The following is a 20,272-nucleotide window of genomic DNA, read 5'->3' as shown; positions in this document are numbered from 1 at the left end:
CACCAACATTTAGTTGCAGTTTGCTGTAAAAGGGGTCGCACCAAATACTAAAGGCCCAATTCACTTACTTGCCACTGTCAGATGTAATTTGACCTCTTTTTCAATAAATAGGTTTCCAATTAGAATCATTTTATGTATTTATTTATTTAACTGGGTTTTCTTCATCTACATTTAGAACTTCAGAAAATCACATTCATATAAAAATATAGAAAACTTTAAAGAGTTCACCAAACATCAAGATTAAAAAAGCTGGTTAAATCACTGAAATAGAATATCAATAAACTAATCCCACATTATTATTGTTGGCCTGCAACAAAACTATCACCATAAAATAAACAGTATCATATCACACAGCACAGTAAACATCCTACACAATATTTAAAGGATATCCAAGGTGAATTGTTGTAATAAAGCTTTAGTTACCTGGAGCTTCTTTCAGCCCTTAGAAATCTGTGTGGGTCTTCACTGGAGTTTCGCAAGCTGGTAGGATGGTGACTTCTGTGCATGCACGCTATTGCACTCCTGGCAACGAGAGCACTGTGCATACATAGGACACTCCTGTCAGCGCAATCACGAGCAGTTGACGATCATTATGGTGGGGACCCCTGGACAGTGGAGCACTCAGGAACTGTGGCGAGGGGCCACACAGAGGTCTAGAGGCTGAAAGAAGGAAAATAAAGTGTTATAACCATTCACCTCAGCTATCCTTTAATAATTAATAATTACGCAATCATATATTTGTAATAAAAATACATTAAATGATTGTGCATCTGTTTTGAATAGAACAACACCTCCTCTTTCAAATGAGTCAATCAAACAAGTTTTAACAGTGCATGATGTCCTAGATTATTGGCATGGGATTATTTTTATTCCCAGGAGTTTCATTTGAGTTCATTATTTAAAAATAATGTTAGAAGTTTTTTTTATTTACATAACATATTTTTTCTTGATGTTTGTTTTTTTATATGTAATATTCAATTATTTGTGAGGATGGGTAAGACATAGTAATGTACTACTATATTCATTCTACCTTTGGGTGGCAGATATCTTAGAATCCCCTTATTAATAATGGGGATATTTAAAGAACACCAAGTCAACCATAGGACTATCATTACATATGTCATCAAATTTACCCTCATCATCCCTAGCAAGAGGTGTGGATGAGCCCCTTGTCTATAACTTTCCTCAAAACTACACATCAACAAGTAGAGCTGCACTATATAAGTGACTGTATTCATTCCTCTAGTGTAAGAAACCAACCAATTGCAACAAGAAAAAGAATACCCACTCTGGGGGATAGTATATAGTAACAAAATACCTCTTTCTTAAGTGAAGAAACTGGTATAATACTTTACTGACAAACTCTTTCAATAATTAAAAACAATAAAACCATTAAAATCTTCCCAGGTCTGAGTGTAATCAGAGCTCTCTTAGCATTACAGGTAACAAAAAAGTGTAATATACTGTAATATGCAAATGGAGTATTGACGTTGCTGAGCAAGATTCAGTGTAAATTCAACAAAAACAAACAATTCATGAGAACAAAGTGCCAATGCAAAAAATATATAGGCCCATATGCAATTAACTTTTCCTCCTTAGTTTTCTACAAGTTGACATTTTTAAACTTGTCAATAAAATGCCTTTTAAGCCACCATAAAGCAAGAAAATGCTCAAAATTATTTTGATAGTACTTTTTCAACTTCTTTTGGGTACATTTTTAGTTGAAAAGTGCTGGAAAGTTATTTCAAATTGAAAATGAAAAATGATCTCCTAGGAGAAAACTCAGGTGAAAAAGTGAATTGCAGAGGGGGCGTGGCTTGACGCTGTAAGGAGATGGCTGCCTGAACCAGAGCTCCCGCACAGAACCCGTCTGAAGCTACATCCTTAAGCTTCGTTTTGGCCCTTGGTTGCTATGAGAAGCACCAGAAGCTCCCAGTGCCCCCTCACAGACCCCAAACTCCCTCCATCGCAGCAAGGAAGAGTCGTTGCGGAGATCTTTAGATCCCAGAAAAGCGCAACTCAGCCAGCCAAGATGGCGCCGGCAAAGGAGAAAGACGCCAAAGCCGCTCCTTCTACTTCTGAGACCTCGCCTCCTCACAGCTCAAAGGTGGGTGAACGCCAACAGCAGCCTCCGACCCTGGCTGACATCCGGGCGATGGCAGAAGATATTAAATCTTCACTGCATGCCGCCATTGCGGAAGTCCGCACTGAAGTGGTAGCCCTGGGGGGACGAATGCAGACACTAGAAGCTGCGGGCACCAAGAGAGACGCACAGATTTCCGCCCTCCACCAGACAGCTGTGTCACACAATGCCCTGCTTTCTGCGCACTCTACGCACCTGGAAGACCTCGATAATAGGGGCAGAAGAAATAACATTAGGGTGAGAGGAGTGCCAGAATCGGTAGCGGCAGAGAGCATTAAAAAAGCGCTGTCGGCCATCTTTAATGATTTGCTCGAAAGACCTGCGGAAGATGGGATAAACTTTGTTAGAGCCCATAGAGCCCTGAAACCCCGCAACATTGAATCTGAGAAACCGAGAGACATCATCTGTTGTCTAGAGTCCTTCCCTCTCAAGGAGGAAATCATGCAGGCCTCCAGAACCCAAGAGGAGATCCTGTTCAACGATCATCCCATCCATCTGTACCAGGACCTATCTCCTATTACTCTATCTAAAAGGCAAGCTCTTCAACCGCTATTAAAAGCTTTAAAAGACAAAGGCCTAACCTACCGCTGGAGATTCCCGTTCGCGTTATCAGTCTTTACTAATGGCAAGATGTTTCTACTCCGCAACTCGGCTGGCCTTGAGGAATTCTGTTCAGACCTAGGCCTACCTACTCTGAGGATCCCTCCGTGGGAAGGTATCTGTCTAATCCCGGGACTGGATTCTGTCACCACTTCTCAAAGCTACAATTCTGAGATGACTCCATCCCGACCAGGTCAGGAAGATGATGGTAGGCCTGAACAAGCTCAAGCTAGTGAGCAGAATCAAGACCACTCTGAGAATGACTGAACTCTGGGAGGGTAACAAGGGCTCTTGCCCTTTGCAATCTCCTCGCTGCCCCACACCTCTCTTCTGGGTATGCCTTGGACTCTAACACTGGGTTGTTTCCTTCCAAAGGTTTGACAACGACTCTTTAAAAGATTTTTTTATTCTTATTTTTGCATGCAACTATGCCACAGCTCCCCACCTCACGTTGGTCTGTGGAGGATCTCATTGCACTTGTTATACTATATCTTCAGTATGCGACCTGTCAGAGTTACTGCTGACATTACTTTAGTTTGGTTAGCCTATCTGGGACTCCTGGTTAGATTAATAATTTGACAATTATAGCTTAAAATGTACATGCACAGCTATTTCTGCATTTATATGTCTAGGGCCTAACGAATATTTTTATTTCCCTCGCAGACGGGTTATGCGGGTTACATGGTTAAATCGCTGCTTTTCTGTTTATAGAGTGTCAATTGCCACCTTCCCGCCTAGTGTGTATTGATTTACACACTGACCATTTGATCTCTCACTGAAGTCCAGGAGCGACCCCCCAAGTCGTTCCTGAGCGGGTTTATTTCTTTTAATTTACTGTTCATACCAGTAAAAACATCCAATTCTGCCCATGTGCCGGGCGCTCCCTGCTTTTCTCATATTTTCTCTTCTTATCTATACCTTTCTTCATTCCTGTCCTCTTGAGCCATCTCCAATTGACCCCTATTGGATCCTGTCTGACACTACTAGAAGCCTATCAGACATGGCGAGTCAAGCCCACAACAAAAACCACACATCAGGGTGGGACTCCTTAAAACTTATATCCCTCAACGTAAATGGGATTAACACTCCTGAGAAAAGGTCGATGGTGTTTGAGTATTTAAGAAAAGAACAGGTGGATATTGCACTCCTTCAGGAGACCCACCTAAGAGCAAATCATATACCTACAAAATTCCATTCTGCTTTCCCGATAGCATTTCACTCCACCTCCCCTACTACAAAAACCAAAGGAGTCTCCATTCTCATACACAAACGCATCCCGTTTGTAATGGAAGAGGTCAGACAGGATCCAGAGGGGAGATTCTTATTTGTTAAGGGTATGATCAGAGAAAGACAGTTTACCCTGGTGGCACTATACGCTCCTAATCAACACCAACCTACGTTTATGAGGTCAGTGCTCTCTGAATTGCTAGTCTTCTGCGGAGGCCTTTTGATTGTGGGTGGAGACCTAAACGTCCCACTTCAACCCCTACTCGACTGTTCCAACGGCATATCCTCAATCTCCTATCGAGCCTTGAATATAATCAAATCCAGCTTACAAGGGCTGACCCTGATGGACACGTGGAGGATTTCACACCCAACAGAGAAAGATTTCACCTTTTTCTCCCCTTTGCATAACAAACACACCAGAATTGACTACATCTTTCTGTCACAGAGAGATTTATCTATGATATCGAGTGCCTCAATCGGCACAAAAATTATCTCAGATCATGCCCCAGTATTCCTCAATCTCCAATTCTCTAACAAAACATCTAAAACCTGGTGCTGGAGGCTTAACCCAAATTTGCTCTCTGATATTGGCAGAAGAGAAGCAATTTCTAATACACTCTCAGACTACTTTGCTACCAACTCGGGTCCAGAAGTGTCAGCCCTTACGGTCTGGGAAGCCCATAAGGCGGTGGTGAGGGGGAACTTGATTAGAATGGGTGCAAAACTAAAAAGAGAACGGGATGAGGGCATCCTCAAGCTAATGTCTGAGGTTACGAGATTGGAATCCCTGCACAAACGTTCACTGGCTGTCCAGACCCTGGAGGAACTGAACTCCACCAGGGTTAAACTTCACCATTTATTATTTTCAGAAGCTAGACGAAAGCTACTGAATGGCAAGCGCATATTTTATGAATCCGGCAATAAGTCGGGAAAATACCTGGCGAGAGCTTTGAGAAAGCAAATGATCTCCTCCCAAATTCCATCTGTAATTAATAAACAACAACGAAAGCTGGTAAGATCTGATGAGATAGTCGAGGAGTTTCGCTCCTACTACAACTCTTTATACAATCTGCGTTCCCGGGAACTAGACCCAAATCAACAACTTAGAAGGCAAAACTTAATCTCAGAATTCCTGGCTAAATACTCTAAACCCCTAGACCTAACAAATTCTGACAAAGAAGACCTAGAAGCGCCGTTATCAACAGACGAACTCTTGAGCGCAATTAAAGCCCTTAAACCAGGGAAGGCCCCGGGGCCAGATGGTTTTACCTCTCAGTACTACAAGTCCTTTAGTGGTATTCTTGCCCCTGCCTTTGTTGCAGCATTTAACACGCTCTCGCCGGGTGTTCACCCGTCCAGACAATTTCTGGAAGCCCATATTGCCGTGATTCCTAAACAAGGTAAGGACCCCCAAAACTGTTCTAATTACCGCCCGATCTCGCTCCTAAATCTAGATGCCAAACTCCTGGCAAAAATATTGGCAAATAGACTGCTCCCACACATTCCTAAACATATTAATCCTGATCAAGCTGGTTTCGTCCCTGGACGAGAACCCAAAGATAATGTCATGAGGACAGTGGATGTCATTTCTTATGCTCAAAAATCAGCCAAGGGGGCCTTTATATTGTCTACAGATGCAGAAAAGGCTTTTGACAGGGTGGCATGGGATTATATCCGTGCCACCCTGTCACGCCTTAACATAGGTTCGGCAATGGAGGGATGGATTAGTCTCTTATACTCTAACCCTTCGGCCAGAGTCAAGGCAAATGGGGTGCTATCCGCCCCGCTCACAATCACCAATGGTACTAGGCAGGGGTGCCCCCTCTCACCCTTGATCTATATTCTCACCTTAGAGCCATTCCTGAATGCCATCAGAGAGGACAAGACAATTAATGGTCTGTGTATTGGGGAATCTTATCATGTTGTTGCAGCTTTCGCAGACGACTTACTCTTTTATCTGAGTGACCCACAATCCTCGTTGCCTCAACTGATTAAGAGATTCGAGGAATTTGGGGTAATCTCTAACTTGCGCATAAACTTTCACAAATCACAGGCCCTTAATATATCCTTGGACACTGAGACGGTTCAAAAATGCTGTTCCTCATTTGCCTTCCTCTGGGCCGATAAATCACTGCGCTATCTGGGGATAGATATCACCAATGATCTCCACAAATTATTTGAAGCGAACTTTACTCGGATTGGAGAAGTCCTCAGGGCAGATCTTCTGTCCTGGGGCCAGAGGCCTCACCTGTCTTGGTTTGGCAGGATGGCATCAGTCAAAATGAATCTTCTACCCCGTTTCTTATATATTAGCCAGTGTCTACCGATCATGCTTCCCGCCTCCTTCTTGCGCACGCTTCAAACCCAAATTGACAAATTTATCTGGGGTCACAAACCTCCCCGTATTAGACACACTATTCTATCCCTTCCCAAAGATTCGGGGGGTATGAGTCTCCCAGACTTATTTAGGTATCACCTTGCTTCCATACTCTCAAGAGTGGTGGAATGGGCGAATGTCACGTCCCCCAAAAAATGGGTTCTCATCGAACAGGTAATCGCTAATTCCCCGGCTTCTACCCTGGGCTGGGCTGACACCCCGAGCCAGGTGATTAAATCCTGGAACAACCCTCTACTCTCCGCTTCAATCAAAACTATGCGGAAGCACCTTCCAGCACTTGGGCTGTCAGCTTTCCCCAGCAAACTCACCCCATTAATAGCAAACCCTAAATTTGTATCAGCAGCCGACATACCATTCCTGCAGGCATGGCCTAATGGTAGCTGCCCAAGGGTTTTAGATTTCATTACAGGTGGGCATGTGAAAAGTATGGGGGAAATGCAAACACTTCGGGAAGACAAAAAACTTACCTTCTGGCAATATTTTCATATACGCTCCTACCTTAACTCCTTGAAAAGTAAGTTCAATTGGGCAAAATTTCTTACGCCTTTCGAAAATTTGATCCTATCTGCAGCCCCACTTGACCATTTGATCTCACAAATATACCAAATTATACTGATGTCGTCCTGCCCTGACAGATTGAGGTTTCAGGAGAAGTGGGAGAGGGATCTGGGTATTTCCCTGAGCAAAGATCAATGGCATAATATCTTTATTTTCAACCAGAAAGGCTCACTAAACGTCTCAACACAGGAGACAGGTTACAAGATTCTGACCAGGTGGTACAGAACCCCTAACCTCCTGCATACGATCTTTCCATCCATCTCAGACTCATGCTGGAGATGTGGAAACCAAAATGCGGATATACTCCATATGTTTTGGTCCTGTCCCTCTTTGGTCAACTACTGGAAATCTATTCACAAACTAATTGAAAAGATCACTTGTTCCACATTAGTCTTCAGCCCGAGCTTCTTTCTGCTGCACGACACTACTACCTCAGTCAAAAGCTACAAAAAATCCTTGACAATACATCTGGTGAATGCAGCGAGGGCCCTCATCCCCTTGCATTGGAAGTCCCAGACCCCCCCCACCACTAAAGCCTGGTTACAGAAGGTTGACACAATTGACACGATGGAAAGATTGATCCTTCTTTCAACAGACCGGTCAGACCAATACGCTATTACCTGGTCGGTGTGGACAGAGTTCCAATGCTCAGATGAATACAAGGAGCTGATGGCTCAATAATCGCTTTCGTTCTTCCCCCTTACCCCCTTCCCCCCCTTTCTCTTCTTTCCCCCTCCCATACCCCCCTTGCTCTTTACTCTTGCGTTATGGCACATGGGAGATGCATACATGGACATAGCACTGTACATTGTCTAGTCATCTATGCCTTAGCAAGGCATGTGAGTTACCCCAATCTCCATTATAATGTTATTATAATCTGAATTTTGACTTTGTACTGTACTACTTTCGCCCCACTGCCTTGCTTTAATAGGTTATAAATACATCAAGATGCTAGCTACATCCTGTATTGTAAGCTCCTCTTTCTCAGATACTTTATGTTTCGCTCCAAATGTTTGTAACTTTTTTGTCTTTGCAAATAAAAGATTTAATAGTGAAAAAAAAAAAAAAGTGAATTGCACATGGCCCATAATCCGTAAGACAAAGGGCCATATGCAACTCACTTTTTCACCTGAGTTTTCTCCTAGGTGATATTTTTACATTTATCAATAAAATGCCTTTTAAGCCACCAGCAAGCAAGAAAATACTCAACATAATTTTGATAGTACTTTTGCACTTTGAAAAGTGCTGGAAAATTATTTTAAATAGAAGATGAAAAATTATCTCCTAGGAGAAAACACAGGAGAAAAGTGGAATTGCATATGGGCCAAAGGGCCATATGCAATTCACTTTTTCACCTGACTTTTTTACAGGAGATAACTTTTCATATCCAATTTAAAGTAACTTCTCAGCACTTTTCAACTAAAAAAGTACCAAAAAGTAGGTGACATAGTACTATAAAAATTATTTTGAGCATTTTCTTGCTTTCTGGTGGCCTAAAAGGCATTTTACTGAGAAGCTTAAAAATATCACCTAACTCAAACTCAGGTGAAAAAGTGAATTGCATATGGGCCAAAGTGTCTAGTGCATACAAATCTATGAATCCTAGCCGTACTGGTTGATAGACACCTGGGCCCATATGCAATTCACTTTTTCATGTGAGTTTTTGCCTAGGAGATAATTTTTCATCTTTGATTTAAAATAACTATCCTGCACTTTTCAACTAAAAAAGTACCAAAAAGTAGGTGAAAAAGTCATATCTGGTGGCTTAAAAGGCATTTTATTGACAAGTTTAAAATTATCACCTGGGAGAAAACTCAGGAGTAAAAGTGAATTGCATATGGGCCCTAGGCCCATATGCAATTAACTTTTTCTCCTGAGTTTTCTCCAAGGTGATATTTTCAAACGTATCAATAAAATGCCTTTTAAGCTACTAGAAAGCAAGAAAATACACAAAATAATTCTGATAGTCCTTTATCTCCAACTTTTTGGTACTTTTTTAGTTGAAAAGTGCTGGAAAGTTATTTTAAATTGAAGTTGAAAAATTATCTCCTAGGAGAAAACTCAGGTGAAAATGTGAATTGCATATGGGCCCTAGGCCCATATGCAATTCACTTTTTCACCTACGTTTTCTCCAAGGTGATATTTTCACATCTTGTCATAAAATGTATTTTAAGCCACCAGCAAGCAAGGAAATACTCAAAATAAATTTGATAATACTTCTTCACTTACTTTTGGGTACTTTTTCGATTGTAAAATTCTGAAAATTTAGTTTAGCGAGAAGATTAAAATTATCTCCTAGGAGATAACTCAGGTGAAAAAGTTAATTGCACATGGCCCCTAGGGCCATATGCAATTCCAGTTTTCTTCTACGTTTTCTCCTAGGAGATAATTTTTCATCTTCTATTTTGAATAATTTTCCAGCACTTTTCAACTGAAAAAGTACTGAGAAGTAAGTGCAAAAATATTATCAAAATTATTTTGAGTATTTTCTCGCTTGCTGGTGGCTTAAAAGGCATTTTATTGACAAATTAAAAAATATCACCTAGGAGAAAACTCAGGTGAAAAAGTGAATTGCATATGGCCCCTAGGCCCATATGCAATACATTTTTTCACCTGAGTTATCTCCTAGGAAAAAACTTTCATCTTCTCTTTAAACTAACTTTTCAGCACTTTACAATTGAAAAAGTACACAAAAGTTGGTGAAAAAAGTACTTTTAAATATATGTTGGGTGTTATCTTGCTTGCTGGTGGCTTAAAAGGCATTTTATGACAAGTTGTGAAAATATCACCTAGGAGAAAACTCAGGAGAAAAGGGGAATTGAATAAGGGCCCTAGTATCAATTAAGCCTGTCTATACAACAGTGTGTCAGAGAATGAACCTGCTGTTCAATCGATAGTACTGTAATCACTAAGGTGCTGAAAATATAAAGTGCTACTGCAGAAGAATTGAAAAACCAGGTGGGGAACACCACTCACCCTAAAAAAGAGCCTGCACCGTGTGGGGAGACGGGGAGACAGCTTAATCTTCTTCAAGGCCACTTTATGAAGGGGAAGTCTTTGCAAACCTCCACATTACTTTTCTCACTTACATAGTGCATAGTAAAACAAATGTTTACCTTATTAAAACAGAAGGTATTTGTGAGTATTCGGATTGAAGTGAGCATATGTTGTCTCCCAAGATGCCTCAAAGCTAAATATGCAAATTATCCCTTTTTGTCCCTGTAACTAAACACGCCTCCAGAACTGCTGGAATGCAATGATGTGTCAGCCTGTTAATTGTAGTCTGTAATTTTGATATGGACCTTACCTTTCATATCAGCTGTCTTTTCATTTATAACTGACAGCAACTGATGTATTGGTAAATTGCCTAAAGGTTTCCAGTTCTGACTAGATCAGAACTAAAAGGGATATTTGTTAGAAGAAAATGGTGAGCTTCTGAGGGGAACTGATGGCAAGATAAGGATGTAATATTCATTTGTAGGTACATCATGAGTTTATTTTAAATAATTTTACTTGGCTCAAGCTCCCTTTAAAGAGACTCTGAAGTCTCGTAAAAATACTGTTTTTATTGTAAAAATGTGTTTAACATTACTGTCCTACCTAAACCGTTGCATCCCTGCCGCTGTACACTAACTAAATCCCCCCTAACTCCCCGGGGGGCAATCCGGGCAGCGCTTCCATGAGAAGCAGAGCTATGAGCCGCGGCTCTGCCTCTCAGCACATCTGTCAGCCCGGATAACCGCCTCTCCCCTGCCCCTCTCAGCCTTTCTTCACTGAGAGGGGCGGGGGAGAGGCGGAGATACGCTCTGACAGACGCGTGTAGAGGCAGAGCTGCAGCTCATAGCTCTGCCTCACACGGAAGCGCACAGGGCAGCAAAATCCATGACCAAGAAAGTCGTGGATTTTGCGGGGTAGAGGGAGGGGGAGTTAGGGGGTATTTAATTAGTGTACAGCGGTGGAGATGCAGTGGTTTAGGTAGGACAGTAACGTTAAACACATTTTTAAAATAAAAACAGGATTTTTAGGAGACTTCAGTGTCTCTTTAACCCCCCTGGTGGTATGATTATTTCTGGATTTTAGGGTCTTTTTAAAAGGTTTCAGACCCTAAAATCAGGAAATACTCATGCCACAAGAAGCCCCTGCTCTCACTCACCTCCCTGGGCTCCAGTGCTGCAATTTTACCTCCGTCCTCCAGGTGTCATTGTAACTCTTTGGAGTAATCAATGACGGCAATCTCATCAGAGTGTTTCAGAGCCTCCGAGGACAGGAAGGATAACAGCTATTGACGTCTGGATCCCCTGGGAGTTGAGTAAAAGCTCCTGCTGCGTGCTATACTCTGCCTGGCAGCTAGCCTGAGCCAAGCTGGGGATTACCTCCAGGGAGGTTAAAGTGAGTAAAACTCTGACATAACATTCAATAAAAATGTGTTTTCCTACTTTTTATCAACTATACAGTTATCATATTTGCTTTTGTGCACAAGTCTGTCTGTTTATATATAAAAAAATTCCCAAAGTACATTTTATCTGCTCTGAAAGCTGCCATTGCATTTTATTGCATAGCTGCTGTATTTATATATCAAATATCTATTTAGTGATCACTTCTCTTTCTGCTCCTCAGCTCAGTACAGCTCAGTTTACGTAGTTAGCTAATGTTTACGAAATGTATCTTACAAAGGAATGTAACAAAAGATAATGTTATCACATCTTAGGATGCGGCCAGAAGCTGCCCACTGAAGCAAGGAGCATTCCACGAAAGAACAAAGTGCTGTGTTTAACTGTTTTAATACTGGTCTGCTACAAATTTTTTTGTGGTGGTAGATTTTATGCTGCACATTTTTTAGAGCAAAGAGGAAATGTTGAGTTTTAAAACACTTTAAAAACCTGTAACGTTAAAAAGTTCCCCTGGGGGGTATTCACCTCGGTTGGGGGAAGCCTCTAGATGCTATTGAGGCTTTCCCCGTCCTCCTGTGTCCCACGACGGTCTCGCGGTGACCCTCCGAATAGCGGGGATGTAAATATTTACCTTCCCGGCTCCAAGGCAGACGCAGTATCGGCTCTCCGCTCTACTGTGCAAGCAAAAGTCTCCTGCACCTGCGTAGTAGAGCGGACCCGACAGTTTGGCTATTTCCGCCTATCTCCGTGCTGAGAGCCGGAAAGGTAAATATATCAAGCCTTGTCAGATTTGTCGAGCCAGGATTGCGGGACGCTTCGGGGGAGCAAGCATTGGATTGCCTGCAGCTACCAGGATGGGGGAAGCCTCATTGGGACCCTGAGGCTTCCCCTCCCGAGGTAAGTTCCCCCCAGGGGACTTTTTTTGTTACAGAGTCTCTTTAAGATCAGTCTACAGGAGAACCATTTATCACTTGAGATTAAAATATTTTACTACTTGACTACAACTTCCTCATTTATTATCACTGTATGATAAAATGCGTAAATGAAATTAAATCTTTTGTTTTCATCCTAGGCCTTAAGACACAAACACACACACTATAAATTTTGTCAATCCCTATGGCGACAGTTCTTGGAACAAGCTCATAAAGACGCACCCCTTAGCTGGAGCCAAGTGATGTGTACTGTTGCTAGGTGGAATGTCTGTTGTCTTTTTTTTTGTAACACTTTTTTTTAATTAAAGATAAGTGAAGTCATCACAAAAAAGAAACATCATATTGCAATAGTTATACAGAATTTCTCATAGTGATACAGGCAAGAGAGATAGGGAACCATTGTGTCTGGGGAGTACAGGTTATTTTGGCCACCAGAGCAGATTTATCAATAAGTTTACCTGTCAACTGATTGGTCCAGTTTCGTAGCTTAAAGAGACTCCGTAACAAAAATTGCATCCTGTTTTTTATCATCCTACATGTTCCAAAAGCTATTCTAATGTGTTCTGGCTAACTGCAGCACTTTCTACTATGACAGTCTCTGTAATAAATCAATGTATCTTTCCCCTGTCAGACTTGTCGGCCTGTGTCTGGAAGGCTGCCAAGTTCTTTAGTGTTGTGGTTCTGCTATGAACTCACCCTTTCTGGCCCCTCTATGCACACTGCCTGTGTGTTATTTAGATAAGAGAGAAGAGAGAAGCTGCTCTAATCAGCTGGATAAATCGTCCTCTGAGCTGGCTGGGCTTTCACATACTGAGGAATTACAAACAAGGGCAAAGGTGTTTGCAGGAAGAAAAGAGCAGCCTGAAACTTCAGTGCATGGGGGAAAGAAACACACAAATGATCTCTTGAGATTCAAAAGGAATGCTGTATACAGCCTGCTTATGTATGGATGTATTTTCTATGTGTGGACATACTGTACATCAACCTACTTCCTGTTTTGGTGGCCATTTTGTTTGTTTACAAACAAACTTTTTAAAACTGTTTTTAACCACTTTTATTGCGGCGAGGAGCGGCGAAATTGTGACAGAGGGTAATAGGAGATGTCCCCTAACGCACTGGTATGTTTACTTTTGATCGATTTTAACAATACAGATTCTCTTTAAAGAATCCAAGATGATACCATCTTGCTTTAAAAGTATTATGCATCCCCGGAGGGAAGGCTGTGTTTCCCAATATTGGGCACAGTGGAGCGGGTAATGATCGTAAAAATGCTATTTGAGCAACCGATCTCCAGACACTCAGAGAAAAAGAAATGGTAGGTAAAAGGCTGGACGTGGGGAGGTTAGGGTACGGTTCTGACCACATCAGAGAAGCTAAAGAAATAGGGGAAACGCTTATAGCTTAAATAAGACCCTATTTGGTGAAGACTGTCAGATCGGACCACTCAGTCAGCTGTCTAAGGTGGGCAGCTTGATAATAAAGTTTCAGATGGGGAAGGCCTAGACCGCCCTGTTCTCTTGGAGAAAGGAGAATTGATTGTGTATGGTTCCAGACAAATTTCAAAAATTCAAAATTGTAGCCTGGACAGCTGAGCTGAGGGGACCCGAATCGGGAGGGTTTCAAATAGGTATAGGAGGCATGGTAAGATATTCATTTTCAATGAATAGATTCTGCCTATCCAGGAAATCTTGTAGGAAGTCCACTTATGAAGGTCCTAAAGGGTTTGGTGTATTAACAAGGGAAAGTTGTGCTTATATAAGGAGGAGTAAGTTGTTGAGAGATAGACCCCTAGGTATCTTAGTGTCTGGGTCTGCCAATTATATGGGTAATGAATCTTTAGAGTAGCTAATAGAGCAGGAGGAATTTTAATTGGGAGAGCTTCAGTCTTGTCTTGATTTAATTTGAAATCTGATAGGGATTCGTAAATCTTAATGGTAGCATGTAAAACAGGTAAGGATAGTAAGGGTTGCGTAATAGTTAGGAGAATGTCATCTGCGACAGAGAGATCTTGAATTCATAGCTTCCTTGTTTTATACCATGTTAATCAGAATTGAATCTGATTGCAGATGCCAATGGTTCGATAGTTATAGCCAAGAGAAGTGGGGAAAGGGGGCATAACTGTCTCGTACCATTACAGATATTAAAGGGAATAGGGGGAGCAAATGGCAGTTTAATCGCCGTGGAAGGAGAGGAGTGGAGGAATCAGAGAATGCATATGAACGGGCCCTAGATGAAGGACTCGAAAAAAGAAAGGGCCATGATAGTCTGTCAGATGACTTCTCTGCATCTAAACTTAGAAGCAGAGAAGGTTTTCCAGATCTATTCATAAGGGAAATTAGACTGATTGCTCTTCTGGTATTATTTCCCTTCTGACAGCCCATGATGAAGCCAACCTGATCATTGTTGATCAAGGAGACCAAAATAGGGTTAAGGCGGTTGGCCAGGACTTTAGTAATTATTTTTAAGTCGGAGTTTAGAAGGGAAATGGGTCTATAGCTTTGGGGTAATTGTGGATCCTTGTCCTCCTTGGGAATGACCATAATTAGGGAGCTGAGCAAGGATAGCGGGGGTTTATCACCTTTCAACTGTCTGTTGTCTTTTTAAAAACTTTCTTTGAGCATGGTTCACTTTCAGTAGCTGAAAACACAGTGTATTATGTATGCAAAAATATTTTCTACAGAGGAGGTCTTAGCTTTTATCTGCTTTGGTATTATGATGATTTTTGTTGGTCTAGGTAGAGTGGGGAATTGTTAGTTCCTCTAATGTGGATTTACTGCTGCTTTTCATACTGACAGGGACAGAGGTTTCCTAATGCAATATATTAAATACCGGTACTCCAGATGTCTAATAAGTCAATAGATTTTACAGTGCTGCCCATAATTATTCATACCCCTGGCAAATTTTGAACTAAAGTTACTTTTATTCAACTACCAAGTTTTTTTGTAATGGAAAAGGGCATAGGTGTCTCCCAAAAGATAATAAGATGATGTATAAGAGGAATTATTGTGGGGAAAAAAAACATTTCTCAGTTTTTATATAAATTTAAGTAAAAAGTGTCCAGTCCAAAATTATTTATATCCTTCACAAACTGTCACAGTCTGTGGGAAAGCCCAAAGTTCTATACCATTCCAAATAATCCAAGATGTTCTAAATCATCCTAATTACCCTGATTAATTGGGAACAGCTGTTTTAATCAACTCAACAGGGTAAAAACAGCAGCTCTCTGCAGTAAGTTTGTGGACAGTCATTACTAAGACAAAGGAGCTCAGTGAGGATTTGCGGCTTTGCAATGTGGCTGCTCACAAGTCAGGAAAAGGCGACAAGGCCATTTCTAAAAAAATTTAAAGTTTCAGTGGCTGCAGTGCAAAGTATTATTCAAAAATACAAGATGTTCCACACTGTGGAAAATCTCAGAGGATGTGGTCGGAAGCCAAAAGTGACACCTGTGCTGGCCCAGAGGACAGTGAGATAGGTGAAAAAGAATCAGAAGATCACCACCAAGGCCATCCTGGTGAATCTGTGCTCTGCTGGTGACAACGTCTCAAAGCAGACAATCCAATGGACACTGCACACTGCTTGGTTCAACTGATGCAGACCAAGGAGGACATCACTTCTCCAGATAAGGCACACAAAAGCTCGCTTTTGCAAATGCTCATCTGGACAAAGAAGAAGACTTCTGGTCTTCTGTGTTATGGTCAGATGAAACAAAAATGTAATTGTTTAGTCACAATGATGTTTCCTTCACTTAGCGTAAAAAAGGAGAAGTCTTCAAACCAAAGAACACCATCCCGGCTGTCAAACATGGTGGTGGGAACCTAATGCTTTTTCAGGTGTCTTTTAGCCAATGGAGCAGGGAACCTAATCACAGTAAACGGCACCATTAAAAAAGAAAAATACATGAGGATTCTCAACAACAACATCAGGCAGTCTGCAGAGAAACTTGGTATTGGGCACTAGTGGACCTTTCAGCATGTCAATGACCCATAACACACAGCAAAAGTGGTGAAGAAATGGTTAGCAGACTACAACTGAATCCAATTGGGAATCTGTGGAGGAAGCTAAAGATCAGGGTGATGGCAAGAAGACCCTCCAACCTGAAAGATTTGTAGCTCTTTGCTGAAGATGAATGGGCATAAATACCTGTGGAGACATGCAAAGAGCTGGTCTGCAATTATAGGAAGTGTTTGATTGCTGTAATAGCCAATAAAGGCTTTTCTATTGATTATTGAGGGTATGAATAAAAACAAACACCTATGTCATTTCCTAGCAAAAAATACTTGCTGGTTGAATAAAAGTAACTTTAGGTCAAAATTTGCCAGGAGTATGAATAATTATGGGCAGAACTATACATTTGTAATGCCTGGGGGTTATACTTTGACCACCGAGAGCAACAAGGCTGGTAGCTGAATAATGGAAGAGGCTACACAGGTTGCCCAGAGCAACTGCAGCTCTGGGCTTCTGATATCACTACAAATAAGACACAATGGCAGCGCAGTCCTGTAAAAGCCTTCAGCTGCTTTCTACTGTAGCCTGGGCTGTTGGAGGTCACCTTAGCTGCATTTGATTGGTCCATTTTCAAAATACATACATCTGCATACAAATTTGCATCATTCTGCATCAACTGGGAATGATTTTCATCTTACTGACCATCCCTATCTAGAAGCTGATAACTGCAATGCTTCACACCCATTCATGTGAACTAAGCTGTAAGGCTTTCTGCAAATAAAGAGAAGTTATTATTTAACAAAGCTTTTTTACATTAAAACATCCCTAGTTAGGAAAATGTGAATATTTAACAATGTGAAAAGATGCCTTGTCATTCTACCTGTGTGAGATGGGTTACATAACATCAGTTCAAAGTATCTAGTCATTTAATGGGCTCCACATGTTGGAGCAAGATTTTCATTATCGCCTCACATCACATCCTTGTAAGAAGTTACTCTTAGGCACAGATGCAAGCATTTACATCCTGCCCTGAAATCAAACGTGTCTGCACAGAACTGGGTCTTATTCACCTGAGGACAAACCTACATCAACAGGGTTCAGTCTTGTGCAGACAACATACAAAGTTACCTTATTTATTAAAGAGCCTTAATCTAAAGGTAAGAGCATTATCTCATGAAGCCACACTAGTCACAGGATCTGGGGTAACTGGAAGACAGCATCCTTGTCTTAGCCACTGGAAGGCAACTGCTTGCCAACGGACAGCAATGCACACTGGGATACCTTCATTTTCACTGGATATCACTCTTATGTGGTTCTTCTAAGAGAAGGAAATTCTTTATCTCAAGTCAAGTATTAAAACCCAGCCTTCAGTTACTGAATGAAGCTCTTACTTTATGGAATTATAAATCCCAGGACATCATCCATCATTAGAGTTCAGTTTACATATCTGGTTACTGGTCAACACGATTATGCAGCAAGCAAATTCACTTTGGAATTTCCATCATTAAAAATCTTCTTTATTTAGAAGTCAGATTACTTAACCATTGGAGGGCTTTAGAGTCACGAGAGAACAGTTTCCGTAAAATATAGCTACAAGGCATATTTATTGGAAGAATAAAGTAGGTTATTAATGGCGCTGAAAGATGCTATGGACAAAGGCAGCCTGTTCTCTCCTTTTCAGTGTATTTTGTTATCTATTCTTTCTTCCCCACTATTATTTGTTGCCACTCATAACCTTATGCAGATTTTCACAGCTGCAATGCCTCCATATGAGTGCCAATCTAACGTGACATGGGAACATCACAGCTTACCAAATGACTCCTGCAATCGTTATCCCTCACCGCTGTCCAACAGGACAGAACCCTGCAAGCAAGGGGATTGGAAATATGACTTAAGTACATACACATCCACCATTATTAGTGAGGTAAGTGTTGTAACTCAAAGCTCTTTGCATGTGGAGTAAATTATGCATTATTTTTCTGTTAGCAAATCTTAAGACTTAAATGAGAGATTCTACAAAAATATATATACTTTTTAAAGTTTTGTATACAGTGTAGGAAGTTAGTACGAGGTAGAACAAGATGACACACCACCTTAAAAACATATAGAGACAACAGGAGGACAAATGGTGCAGAGAGATGGAAGAGTACTTAAAAAGGTTGCTGATGGGAGCAACCAACCAGTAAGGCAAGTATAAACCACTGGCGTGAGCCTTAGGTCTTCTAATGTGGTCGCTCTCTTGGATATATAAGGGAACCAGCTATTAACATATGGAGCTGGGGACCAATGTCCCTCTAATAAAGGGTGAGAAACATAATGGGGGAAAGAGGATAAATGTTGAACAACATGATTGTGACAACAGATAGAATTTAACTTAATTACTGCCAGGAACTTATTTGTACATTTTGTTTAGCATTTACTTATCATTGCTGATAGTCATTCCAACTCTTTGGATCAATAACAACTTTATGGAAGTTAAGAATTAAAATAAACATAGAATCGTGAGAAAAAAATGGATAAAAGTAAGATTAAAAACAAATCAAATATAAAAATGAAGAAGTGGCTTACCTAAAAGGATGACACTAGGTAAAATTCCACAAGTTTTTATATATATGGTGACGCATTTCGCAAGCTCTTGCCCACTTCTTCAGGCCAATAATCATGCAAAAGTAATAACAAAGCCAAGTCTAAGTGCCTCTTTTCCCCATTGTGCAGAAACACTAGTGCCTCTGTCTGGGTTTTATTCTTGTTTTGCTGCTTTGTCATTATACTAGTGACTAACCTTCTCTTCCTGTTAATGGAAAGTTTGCCAGCTGTAATACAGATAACAAGAAAAAAACATTAATTCAATGGGGAAGAGTTGCAACTTCCATTTGTTTTTCCTCCCTGTCAGGGTCCCAGTTGGAGTCATCCTGTAAATCTCCCTAGAATTCAAATAATTTAGGATAGAGAATTTCAGGTGTTTCTATTATGTGAACATTTACAGTGGGGGCGGATGTGCTTTATACAGTGTTATGTGACTGCTACAGGACCAGGTCTGTATATATCCCAAACCACTGATTTTATTAGAAAGCGGGAGTGAAGTAGGCAGAACACAGAGTGTAAATCATAAGTCACATTTGCTGCACCCAGAATAATGCATTCTCATTAATAAACAACAAAACATTTGTAAAGCTCCCCCCCCCCCATAGGAAACAAAGAGCATAATCTTGTCTCAGAGCAGTACATAGTGATGCCTGTGTACAGGGAAAAAGTTATGTGATCGTTAATGCCAGACTAAACAGGTGGCTTTTCAGTTTTGATTTAAACGGGTCCAGGATTCGAGCTTTCTTGATTAAGTTTGGCAGGGAATTCCACAGGGTAGGGGCAGCATGACATAATGAACAGGGAATTCTCTGTCACCAAGACTTATGGCTGCAAGTGTTGAGAGGATGACAGCATTACATGACATAATGTAAATAGCAGGGCAATAAAAATAAGAACAGACTTAATGATTACAGGTAGAAACACATTTGGGTTCGTTCACTAAGGTTGGAGGACAGAAAGAACCAAAAGTGATCCAACACACGCAATTTCAGCCAAGTTTTCGGCAAAATTATGCTACATGATCCACAAGGACATTGGAAGTGCATAGACTGCACTGTTTGATGTCCTGATCCATGTGTTGTAATTCACTGAGGAATCGCAATGCATGGTTGCCAACAAATTCTCGCAAACTCATTGCAATTTCTATTAATTATAATGAATGGAAATCACAACCGCATCGGGAAGAATCGCATAGAGACACCAGTGCTGTGCACTGCAAGGGCACGTGTGTTTCCTGCAGCGCGAATGAAAGTAAAAGTACAGTAAGTCTGCGCATGATGAAGCCCTGATTACTATTCTGTATTGTCGGTATATTGAAGTGCTACTCTGTTACACCCCTATGGTTCCTGTTATAGAAACAGTTTTGCTGACTGGTCCCCCATCCTACACCCCTACAACACAACTCTGCAGAACCAGTGATTGATATCATGGGAGCTTTGAAGTGAGACAAATTTTAAAAGTACGGTAATTCATACCTTCATAATCTGTAAGG

The 20,272-nt window shown here is 41.1% G+C and overlaps 1 protein-coding gene and 1 long non-coding RNA gene across 7 annotated transcripts in view; one reads left to right on the top strand and one right to left on the bottom strand.

The window, feature by feature from the left end:
* Nucleotides 1-20,272, top strand: part of LOC137538339 (solute carrier family 22 member 6-A-like) — a 275,461-nt gene that overhangs the window by 173,264 nt on the left and 81,925 nt on the right. For 3 of the 6 annotated variants that reach the window (XM_068260438.1, XM_068260439.1, XM_068260440.1), the window contains exon 3: nucleotides 17,939-18,118. The exons of 2 other annotated variants lie outside the window; for them this stretch is intronic. In XM_068260438.1, coding sequence (XP_068116539.1) covers nucleotides 17,939-18,118 — 180 coding nt within the window. Of the gene's footprint in view, nucleotides 1-17,824; nucleotides 18,119-20,272 lie in introns of those variants that run through there. One more of the 6 variants, XM_068260437.1, reaches the window with a different exon arrangement.
* LOC137538342 (uncharacterized) overlaps nucleotides 1-20,272 on the bottom strand; it is a 38,699-nt gene that overhangs the window by 9,844 nt on the left and 8,583 nt on the right. Inside the window, exon 2 of the long non-coding RNA XR_011024756.1 lies at nucleotides 424-660. This is a non-coding gene — a long non-coding RNA (uncharacterized lncRNA). The remainder of the gene's footprint in view (nucleotides 1-423; nucleotides 661-20,272) is intronic.

This window comes from Hyperolius riggenbachi, chromosome 11 (assembly GCF_040937935.1).
Source record: "Hyperolius riggenbachi isolate aHypRig1 chromosome 11, aHypRig1.pri, whole genome shotgun sequence".
Lineage (NCBI taxonomy): Eukaryota > Metazoa > Chordata > Amphibia > Anura > Hyperoliidae > Hyperolius > Hyperolius riggenbachi.
This window is presented reverse-complemented; position numbering and strand designations above follow the sequence as displayed.